The sequence below is a fragment of the Salvelinus sp. IW2-2015 genome, linkage group LG14 (genome assembly GCF_002910315.2).
Source record: "Salvelinus sp. IW2-2015 linkage group LG14, ASM291031v2, whole genome shotgun sequence".
NCBI classification, from domain to species: domain Eukaryota; kingdom Metazoa; phylum Chordata; class Actinopteri; order Salmoniformes; family Salmonidae; genus Salvelinus; species Salvelinus sp. IW2-2015.
In genome coordinates, this window is record NC_036854.1 from 32619847 (window position 1) to 32631883 (window position 12037).

The window sequence follows — 12037 nt, forward strand, 5'->3', positions numbered from 1 at the left end:
TTGTCGGTCCAGGCCGTTTCGTCGACATTATGGGTTTAGGAGATGTTCGAAATTACAAGATAATTTGGCCAACTTAATGTAAATTTGCCAAGCTGTTTTATGTACGTACACATAACTGCACGAGACGACAAAATGATAGCACAATTCGTAGCATGTTTTGATACAAGAAGCGGGAGTGAGTTTTTAGCGAATCAGAATGCAGAGCACAATGCACCAAAAAAAAAAAAAAAAAATGCATTATGAAAATCCGCGAAATAGCGAATCCGCGATAAGTGAACCGCGAAGTGGCGAGGATCACTGTATAGAAAAACTATCATGTAGTAACCAAAAAAGTGTTAAACAAATCAAAATATATTTTATATTTGAGATTCTTGGAAGTAGCCACACCTTTGCCTTGGTGACTGCTTTGTACACTCTTGGAATTCTGTCAACCAGCTTCATGAGCTAGTCACCTGGATTGCATTTCAATTAATAGGTATTCCTTGTTAAAAGTTAATTTGTGGAATTTCTTTCCTTAATGCATTTGAGCCAATCAGTTGTGTTGTGACAGGGTAGGGGTGGTATACAGAAGATAGCCCTATTTGGTAAAATACTAATTCCATATTATGGCAAGAACACCTCAAATAAGCAAAGAGAAACGACAGTCCATCATTACTTTAAGACATGAAGGTCAGTGAATCCAGAAAATGTCAAGAACTTTTCAAGTTTCTTCAAGTGCAGTCGCAAAAACCATCAAGCGCTATGATGGAACTGGCTCTCATGAGGACCGCCACAGGAACGGAAGACCCATAGTTACCTCTACTGGAGAGGAGAATTTCATTAGTTACCAGCCTCAGAAATTGTAGCTCAAATAAATGCTTCTCACAGTTCAAGTAACAGACACTTCTCAACATCAACTGTTCAGAGGAGACTGCGTGAATCAGACCTTCATGGTCGAATTACTGCAAAGAAACCACTACTAAAGGACACCAATTTTGAAGAGACTTGCTTGGGCCAAGAAACACGAGCAATGGACATTAGACCGGTGGAAATCTGTTCTTTGGTCTGAGGAGTCCAAATTTGTGTTGTTCCCACCGTGAAGTGGGGAGGAGGGGGTGTGATTATGTGGGGGTGCTTTTCTGGTGACAGTCTGATTTATTTAGAATTCAATGCACACTTACCCCACATGGCTACCACAGCATTCTGCAGCGATATGTCATCCCATCTGGTTTGGGCTTAGGGGGACTATCATTTGTTTTTCAATAGGACAATGACACAAAACACACCCCAGGCTATGGAATTGCTATTTGACCAAGGAGAGGGATGGAGTGCTGCATCAGATGACCTGGCCTCCACAATCACCTCAAACCTCAACCCAATTAAGGTGGTTTGGGATGAGTTGGACCGCAGAGTGAAGGAAAAGCTGCCAACAATTGCTCAGTATATTTGGGAACTCCTTCAAGACTGTTGGAAAAGCATTCCAGGTGAAGCTGGTTGAGAGAATGCCAAGTGTGCAAAGCTGTCATCAAGTCAGAGTGGCTATTTGAAGAATCTAAGATGTAAAATATATTTTAATTTGTTTAACACTTTTTTGGTTACTACATGATTCCATATGTGTTATTTCTTAGTTTTGATCTCTTCACTATTATTCTACAATGTAGAAAATAGTAAAAAAAATAAAGAAAAACCCTTGAATGAGTAGGTGTGTTCTTTCTTTTGACGTGTGTGTGTGTGTGTACACACACTACCGGTGAAAAGTTTTAGATGTTCAGTGTATTTATTTTTTCCCCCAGAGAAAAACGATCTCGATCAACATTGAAATGACAAAATCAAATTTGAAACTGTGTAGAAATGATAATGAACCTACAATTATAGTCTCCTCTGTCCAACTTGCTAACAGTCATTGAAGCTAAAGCTAGACAGTCAGGGAGCATCAAACATTACAAAGCGATGGATAGACCACGTTTTGTTTTCATATTAACGGTGAAGAAATATATATAATGTACGTGCGGCCCTCTGGGGAAAAAATGTGTTTGACACCCTTGTCCTAGGTCCTTAGAATGATCATGTGAGACACCAGGGATCTCGGTCTCAAACCAACACTTTATAAACCAGTCAGAGTTAATCAGTCACGGTCCRGTTAGTGACATACACTCATCCGACTACGCCACTACTGTGTGAGAGAGAGCGTATGGTTTTCTGTCCAGTGTTATCGATTCTCTATTCTGGCAATGGGCCTGTTCTAATACCTTACACATGCATCCTTCCTTCCTTAGTTACCACTGATCTGACATGACATTGTAGGTGTAATCACCTATCCAACCATATTAGATCAGTGATTACATATAGGAAGGAAAAAAGGAAAGTGCATGGTTAAAGGTAGACCCAGGCATATGACGTCTTTGTTTACGGTATGGGGAGTTCCTGCTTCCATAAATCAACAATAAACATTTAAACTGCAGAGAAGGCCTCTGTTGGGTATCACATCAAGTGAGGGAGGGCCCGGAATGAGTAGAGCCAATAAATATGAGTCTCGGTCGATAAGAATTTAGTTGTTAATGGCTGTAAGCAGGATGTTGCTCCACTATCTTTGATGTCATGTTTCTGAGCTCACCTTTTTAAGGTGTATGAACAGGACCATGGTCTCTGGCCATGTATCCTCTTCTTTTATGACTTTAGGGGAAGTCACCCACTCCATAAGTCTGTTTCCCTCACCCGATTGACCTACTCCTTGTTGCTTCACCTCATTGTGTTTTTCTGATTGGATAATAATAATAATTGCCTGCTTTTTTTGTATTTCAGTTGTAGGTAGTTTTTTTATTGTATTCTTTTTGGACTGCAAAAGCCAATTTGATTTTCTGAACATTATATTTTCGAGATCTTGAGTTTTTAGCTAACATTGTCACGATACCATGTGAGTGCCTTGAGCATTCTCCTGTATTACATTGTCAGTCAACTGGAATATGACCCATGCGTGAGCCTGTAACTCAGTTTTTTGGGGGTGATACTTTTATTGAAGCATTGAGGATGGTGTGAAAAAAGCAGAGTTAACACATTTGTCTAGTTCCCTTCCTTGCCCTGGCTTTTGTCACACAGCCTGATTTGCATTAGCAAGAGGACCCATCCCCCTCCCGCCTACCCCCTACACATTCCAGGGTCAGGGTTCAGAAGGCTCAGATCTGTGTGTGTCTGTGTGCGTGCGCGCCTACCTATTCCCAAACCCTGCAGCCAAATAACAAGGGGCTAAAAGCCTCCTTCCACAGGCCGCTCATACAGTCTGCAAGAAACACACACACACCGGCTGGTCAGAGGGCCTGCAGGAAACTGCCCAAGGGAATTCCTGCCAGGCTGGGGAGGATTATTTACCCTGTTTTCCTCTTCCCTCCCTCCCTTTTTTCTCTGTGTCTCCAGCTKTGATAAGGAGGGAGTCTCTCCAAGTGTACAAAGCGAACAAGTGGATGTGTGTGTGTTTGGACATTTGACCCTCTCAGCCTAACTCTGTCCATCAACACCTACCGCTGGAATGTTAATGAGAAACAACAAGGGAATCCCCGGGAACCTACCCTGTTAAAAACACACACACACGTATAGTTAGCTACAATGACCTACCAGCCTTGACACACCCTGGGAGCTACAGGGAAGAAAAAGACAGGAGGACAACAGAGGGATTGAGGTAGAGAGAGGGTTGGTGGAGAGAAAAGGGGAAAGATGGAGGGATGCTGGGGCCAGGGTCGATGGTTGTCATGGTGCTGTCTGTCGGTAGCATGTTAAGTCTCATGTTGTRTCACAGGATCACTGCATATTTTCACACCTGCCAGTGGTGTGGCCCTGTGGGGTGAGAGGAGTGAGGGTGTGTGTAGCTAAGGGTGTAAATTGAGTTCTAAGGTGTTTAGACCATGGATCTGGTTGGGTAGAATCTCTCACCAAGAAGACAGAAAACCAAGTGTCTGTAGATTTTAATCTCTTTTTTCTGTCTTAAGCACTGCAGTATAACTATCCTTTCACCTCAGACTGGGGCTGTGAATTGAAGATCAGTTTTCTCTTTCTCTTCTCTTTCGCTCTCATTTTCTCTTTCAGAAGCAGTGCCAAAGGTTTGGGACCAGAGCAACCCAGACACTCATCTGTCTAATCCTCCGCTTTCTTGTCCTTCCGTAACGCTCATCCATTCCTTCTCTCTCTCCTCAGAAACACAAAGAGAGGGAGAGACACAAACCCAAACACAAGAAGACTCTAGAGCTCTCCCCTTCCCTCGCTTCAACTCTCATGCTTGCCTCAGACAAGGTGAGCTCACTCCTCCTCTCCTCCCTCTCTTTCTTTTTCCGTCTCACTCTGTGGGTTTAATGTCAAATGAACATTGACTAGCTCTGTTAGGCATTATGCAGGACTGACCTCTCATACTCCCCTTCCTCCTCTCGTCTCTTCTGTCCTCTCCTCTCCTCATCCCTCTCTCAGAGTTACAACAGTAGCAGCAGCAGTGGTGGGGGAGTCTCCGCTATGCCCGCCTCCTCTCAAAAGCGATTGGATGACAGCGCTGCCCGTTTCACCACCGCCAACTTCCAGGAAGTGCCGGTGCACTCCGGGGGTTTAAAGGACAGCCCCCCCACAGGGTCAGAAGGCAAACCGGGGTCGGAGGTCAAACAGGGCAAGAAGAGCATTAGCCAAGGGGTTGGTGTTCAGCGCGGACGCAAGTCCCTCACACCTGGGAAGTCCCTCCCCTCTGCTGTGGTTACTACGGCAACCTCCTCCACTGCCGCCTCCTCCACTGGAACCTTTCATCAAGGTGAGATTGATGCACTGTTTATGTCCGCGTGTTTGTGGCGTGCCTGTCTCTGACAGTTGTTGGATGTTGTCCAGAGTGCCAGAGTTAGTTAGCGTATGGCCAAGATAAGTCTCCCTGGCTAGACCCTGGCTGCTGTAATCTGTGTGCTCCGCCACGCACACACACACTAAAGCGTTCAGATGCCATGAGTGTCCCTTGAACCCGGCCCCCTGTGGCAGCGCGTGTGTGTGTGTGTCAGCCTCGAGGGGTCAAGTCTGGAGGTCTGACGTGTTGTAAGTGGCATCTAGTGGGGAAACAGTGTCACAGTCCAGGAGACTGAGGGAAAGAAAGCAAATAATAACTATCATATCTGTGTGTGTGTGTGTGTGTGTGTGTGTGTGTGTAACCACCTTTCCATCCACAGTTTTTATGTGAGTAAAGTCATACTCTATCAAAAAAATAACTACAGCTGTGATGGATACAGGAATTTTCGGTGTCATTTTATAAATGCCGACAGATCATTTGTTTGTTCAACATGTTTTTTTTTTTTTGTGGGGGTAAAATAAATGTGTGAAATGACGGTGAAAACACTGTTATGCACAAATATTGATATAATAACCATCATATGGAAGTAAACTTGGAGTCATGCGACGATATGGCGTGTGGTCCTCCTACGACCCAGGAAAGCATGCAGTTTATTAGGCTACAGATTAAATAAAAGATGAACTTCACAGGGTGGTGAAAGTGCACGGTGTCGGTGATGCTCCTTTCTGATAAATATTGAGGGTCTTATTCTGGTAACATGATGATCCATGCTTGACTGCTGTTTGACCTGTAAATAGTCATCATGTACACTAGCCTACCCGCACTGTATCTGCAAACTGTTGTTAATTAGATCGCACGTGCCAGAGTAGGCACATTTGCTATTTCACTCAACAGTTTTTGTGACAAAACTATCGGTAGAGTTGAAAATGTGATGCAAACACATTGAACTTTTCTATGTTTATTCTAAACATGAAAACTTAAGCGAAAAATAACTGTCATCACGCATTGATTCTGTTTGGAAACACCACTGGTGGGAAAATGTGCATATTTTCTGTATGCATATTTTAGAATATTCGCATGAAAATCTGTCGCCAATTGGCTGGAAACCTAGCTTGTGTGTGTTTTAGTCTCCAAACAGCTTCTCCTCTCTCTCTCACAGCTCTCCTGCTGTCCAATAAGACGTCTTCCACCTTGACTCCTCCCACATCTGACTTCCTGGGCTTCTCTGATCCGTTGCTACGCTCCGGAGGTGGGGACTCCTTTTCTTCGCCCCCATTCAGCCGTTGCCTAGTGAAGCCCAGTGAGGTCACGGCCTCGGAGGGCATGGCTTCGCTCAGCACCTTCGGATCAATGATGTCACTTCCTGGTGGCGTAGCTGGCGCTAAACTGTACGAGAACTCTCACAGCGAGCCGACGGGGAACGTTGCTTCCACAGCCGGCTACAAACGCCCCTCATCATCCTCCTCTTCCTCTGCTGGCTCCTCCTCTGGGCCAAGTATGGGGGAAGGAGGAGAAGAAGGGGTGAAGAAGAAGAGAGGAAACTGGAGGAACCGATACGGACCCTGCTTCAGTGTTCCGGACGGCAAGGCTACAGACGGACCTGAGCACCACACAGCACCGCTACCTCTCCCCTCCTCTTCTCTCTGCTCCACCTCATCCGCCTCGCCGTCCCCCTCCTCTACCAGCGCTCTGCCAGGCCGGCCCGGAGGAGGTGGAGGAGAGAGAGTAGGAGAGAGAGGAGGTCTGCTGGGTGTTGGTGTTAGCGTTGGGATCCAGAATTCTCCTTCCCTACTGAGGAACGGCAGTCTGCCATGTCACGGAGTCACCTCTACTCCCTCTGGCACCGGTAGGACACACACACACTTACCTTACTGTCTTTCATTACTAATTCTATCAGTGTTTTGTGTCAGCAGCTGTGTAATGTTATGGTGGAGACTGATAACTGTGGACTAAATAGAGAGCTGCCTAAAGCAGCTGAGGAAAGGAAAGGATGAGAGGAAATCACTGGAGAGTATTGAGTTTCAGCGCTGGAGAGAAGGTGGGGTTAAAGGGGAGGGAACAGAAAAGCACATGAGAGGATAGATGGAAGGAAGAGGGGGAGGGGAGGGGAGGAGGGTTGAACAGGCAATTAGTAGCTCTTGTATTAGACTCTGTTAGAGAAGAGAGGAGGGTTAGAGTGCTATGAACCCTGCTGGACTACACTGTGTGTGTGTGTGTGTGTGTGTGTGTGTGTGTGTGTGTGTGTGTGTGTGTGTGTGTGTGTGTGTGTGTGTGTGTGTGTGTGTGTGAAACAAACCAGCACACACACACTGAAGTGCGTTTCATCTTGTGTTCTGTTGCTTGGCAACTGAGTCAATGCTTTGGAGTTCCCTTCTGCTGCAGGAAATGTCTCTTAGCATCCTTCTCTCTTTCTTCTCTATCCCTCATAATCACCATATTTGTTCCCCTTATTCTTTCTCTCACCTTCTTTATTCTCTATTTTTCTACCATGTCCTCTTTCATTCCTCTTTACAGCTTATCTCTTTCTCTCTTTCCATCTCTCCTGTTCTGTAGGCTCTCTCCTGTTCTGTAGGCTCTCTCCTGTTCTGTAGGCTCTCTCCTGTTCTGTAGGCTCTCTCCTGTTCTGTAGGCTCTCTCCTGTTCTGTAGNGCTCTCTCCTGTTCTGTAGGCTCTCTCCTGTTCTGTAGGCTCTCTCCTGTTCTGTAGGCTCTCTCCTGTTCTGTAGGCTCTCTCCTGTTCTGTAGATGTGATAAAGATCTCAAACCAAACAATGTAAATCCCCAGCAAAATTAGCCCACATTCAGGCTATTGTTTATGTGTATTTCACAGTATGTTATGGTAAAAATCGTAGTATAATGCTTGTATGGATTTCAACCCCAAAACATGTTCATGTCATCGTCACCAATCAACTTCATTACAGTTAGAAACGACTTTGACTACACCACTGATGTCTGTATGCTAGCTATGCTACCAGCTTATACGAGCGGGAGTTAGCGTTTAGCAGTCACTTCTAAACTTGAAAAGGAACAACTTCTAAATGTTATGCAGCGTAAATTGGCAAGTATATCCAAGTCAGACTTTAGTAACCACTTTGTGGGCCTGTTACAATACATCAATCATGATGGATTTGATGATTATCCACTCTGTTAGATTTCAGATTGTCAGATTTGTTGAATGTGCGCCAATCCGGCGTCGTCCTAACCCCCACTGTCTGTGTTTCATTGACCTCTACCGGATCTATAGGTGCTTCTCCTGTTCTATAGGCTCTTCTCCTGTTCTATAGGCTCTCTCGATGTTTCTTCTCCCTTCCTCACTTGTAGCTAAATGTGTGAGTGTGTGTGAGTTTTCTGCGCCAGACTAATGACCGGGAAGATTTAAATTTATTGGACATTTGAGAAGTTTACTGGTCATCCATATGCATTGGGTGCGTAACCCATTAGGCCGTCCAGTGTCCACCAACGCAGCCAGGGCCATCAATAAACGAGGGATATTGGCCAAATGAGACGTTTACGTGTCCTTAAAACTAATTACAAAAACCCATCTTTGTGTTTCAATTTGTAGCATATGCAAAAATGTATAGCCTGTTTTATTGGTTTTTACTTTCCTAAYACAATAGTTATCCACTTCACGGTTCAGCTGCTATGAAATGTGAGCACTAAATGAATGCTAAATGCATAGGCCTTTTGGCTCTATTATATTAATATTTAAAAAAAATATATATAAAGGAAGAGAAGTTTAGGCCTAGCCACAGAGAGAGAGAGAGAGCGAGAGAGAAAGAGATATGCCGGTGGCATGCTACGACACCGACATGCATTTCTTTATACTTGTCACAGGCTACTGTGTCTGCTATACAGATATAGGTGTACAGAAGGAGGCAAATTCATTCATTTTCAATTAGAATATTTTTTATAAAGATGAGCATTATATTGTTATAGGACTCTGGTAGGCCTAAAACATTCTTCCTCACCTCAAGTTCAACTGTCGAAGTCAGTTGAAGCACATGTTCCCACTGCATTCATATCATAGGCCTGCAGTATAATAGGCTAATAGCCACATCACACCAAACCTTCACAAAAGTTTTTAAACTTTATTAGGGTAATATCAAAAGTACACTACTTGAACAAAAGTATGCTCGTTGAACTTCTCATTCCTTAATCATGGGCAATTCATATGGAGTTGCTCCCCCTTTGCTGCTATAACAGCCTCCACTCTTCTGGGAAGGCTTTCCACTAGATGTTGACACATTGCTGCGGGGACTTGCTTCCATTCAGCCACAAGAGCATTAGTGAACTAGGGCACTGATGTTGGGTGATTAGGCCTGGCTTGCAGTAGGCGTTCCAATTCATCCCAAAGGTGTTCGATGAGGTTGAGGTCAGGGCTCTGTGCAGGCCAGTCAAGTTCTTCCACACCAATCTCGACAAACCATTTCTGTATGGACCTCTCTTTGTTCATGGGGGCATTGTCATGCTGAAACAGGAAAGAGCCTTCCCCAATATGTTGCCACAAAGTTGGAAGCACAGAATCGTCTAGAATGTCATTGCATGCTGTAGCATAAAGATTTCCTTCTCTGGAACTAAGAGGCACTATTCTGAACCATGAAAAACAGCCCCAGACCATTATTCCTCCTCCACCAAATATTACAGTTGGCACTATGCATTCAGGCAGGTAGCCTTCTCATGGAATCTGCCAAACCCAGATTCGTCTGTCGGACTGCCAGATAGTGAAGCTTGATTTATCACTCCAGAGAACGCGTTTCCACTGATCCAGAGTTCATTAGCGGTGAGCTTTACACCACTCCAGCCGACGCTTGGCATTGCGCATGGTGATTTTAGGATTGTGTGTAGCTGGTTTGCCATGTAAACACATTTCATGAAGATCCCGACGAACAGTTCTTGTGCTGATGTTGCTTCCAGAGGCAGTTTGGAACTTGGTAGTGAGTGTTGCAACCGAGGTCAGATGATTTTTACCCGCTACGCGCTTCAGCACTTGGGGGTCCTGTTCTGTGAGCTTTTGTGGCTTACCACTTTGCGACTGAGCTGTTGTTGCTCCAAGATGTTTCCACTTCACAATAACAGCACTTAGTTAATAACAGCACTTAGTTGACCAGGGKAGCTCTAGCAAGGCAGAAATTTGATGAACTGACTTGTTGGAAAGTCACTGAGCTTTTCAGTAAGGTCATTCTACTACCAATGTTGTCTATGGAGATTTCATGGCTGTGTGCTTGATTTTATACACCTGTCAGCAACGTGTGTGGCTTATATAGTTGAATCAATTCATTTGAAGAGGTGTCTACATACTTTTGTATATACTGTGAATTGGAAAAGTATTCAGACCCCTTCCCCTTTTCCACATTTTGTTACTTTACAGCCTTATTCTAAAATGGATTAAATAATTTTTTRCCCCTGATCAATCTGCACACTACCCAATAATGACAAAGCGAAAACAGGTTTTTAGAAATATTTGAAAATGTACTAAAAATAATAAACAGAAATACCTTATTTAGATTAGTATTCGGATCCTTTGAAATTGAGCTCAGGTGCATCCTGTTTCCATTAATCATCCTTGATGTTTCTACAACTTGATTGGAGTCCATCTGTGGTAAATTCAATTGATTGGACATGATTTGGAAAGGCACACAACTGTCTATATAAGGTCCCGCAGTTGACAGTGCATGTCAGAGCAAAAACCAAGCCATGAGCTCGAATGAAATTGTTCGTAGAGCTCTGAGACAGGATTGTGTTGAGGCACAGATCTGGGGGAGGGTACCAAAACATTTTTGCAGCATTGAAAGTCCCCAAGAACACAGTGGTCTCCATCATTCTTAAATGGAAAAAGTTTGGAACACCCAAGACTTCCTAGTGCTGGCCGCATGGCCAAACTGAGCAATCGGGGAAGGGCCTTGGTCAGGGGGGTGACCAAGAACCTGATGGTCACTCTGACAGAGGTCCAGAGTTCCTCTGTATAGATGGGAGAACTTTCCAGAAGGACAACCATCTCTGCAGCACTACACAAATCAGGCCTTTATGGTGGAGTGGCCAGAGGGAAGCTACTCCTCAGTAAAAGGCACAACGCATGGTGGTGGCAGCATCATGATATGGGGATGTTTTTCAGCGGCAGAGATTGGGGCAAAGATGAACAGAGAGATCCTTGATGAAAACCTGCTCTGACCTCAGACTGGGGCGAAGGTTCACCTTCCAACAGGACAACGACCCTAAGCACACAGCCAAGACAACGCAGGAGTGGCTTCGGGACAAGTCTCTGAATGTCCTTTTATTAATTTTTTTATATTTTTATTTAATGAGGCAAGTCAGTTAACAKATTCTTATTTACAATGACGGCCTACCGAAGAACAGTGGGTTGTTCAGGGGCAGAATTACATATTTTTACCTTGTCAGCTCGGGGATTCGATCCAGCAACCTTTCAGTTACTGGCCCAATGCTCTAACCACTAGGCTACCTGCCGTCTTGAGTGGCCCAGCCTGAGCCCGGACTTTAACCCGATCTAGAGAGACCTGAAAATAGCTGTGCAGCGATGCTCCCCATCCAACCTGATAGAGCTTGAGAGGATCCGCAGAGAAGAATGGGAGAAACTCCCCAAATACAGGTGTGCCAAGCTTGTAGCAATATAGTAAAGAAGACTCGGGGCTGTGGTCGCTGCCAAAGGTGCTTCAACAAAGTACTGAGTAAAGTTATGAATACTTATGTAAATGTGATTGTTTCAGTTTTTTATTTTATTAATAAATTAGCCAAAATGTCTAAACCTGTTTTTTTTTTGTCACTGTGATGTATTGTGTGTAGATTGATGAGGGGGGAAAAAACAATTTCGTAAATTTTAGAATAAGGCTGTAACGTAACAAAATGTGGAAAAGGTCAAGGGGTCTGAATACTTTCTGAATGCACTATATAGTGTAAGTCAAGATATTGTTTATAGGGAAAATACAAGCAGCATGTTTCATTGCGGCAAACACAACATTACAGTTGTAACTTAATTTGGCAAGAGAAGGTTGGCTCAAGAGAATGAACAAAACACTTGTGAACCGGTTTAAGCCTTCTCAAAAGTTTTGGACAGGCTATATTGCAGCAATTGCCAAGAAAGGATAGTGCCTACCATACCCAACAAATGACCGCAATGGGCTAAGGATATTTATTTATTTTACAACGGCCTACTTATAACCCATCTTAAACTAAATACGGAGCACACAATTAAAAAGACATCAAGCTTAATGTAGCCAACAAATGTCTCAACGGAATGAAA

General features: G+C 44.1%; 1 protein-coding gene across 1 annotated transcript in view; it reads left to right on the forward strand.

Moving 5' to 3' along the window:
- Window positions 1–12037, forward strand: part of mllt10 (MLLT10 histone lysine methyltransferase DOT1L cofactor) — a 72452-nt gene that overhangs the window by 19476 nt on the left and 40939 nt on the right. The window contains 3 exon segments of the mRNA XM_070446659.1: window positions 4165–4260; window positions 4432–4759; window positions 5943–6629. Coding sequence (XP_070302760.1) covers window positions 4165–4260; window positions 4432–4759; window positions 5943–6629 — 1111 coding nt within the window.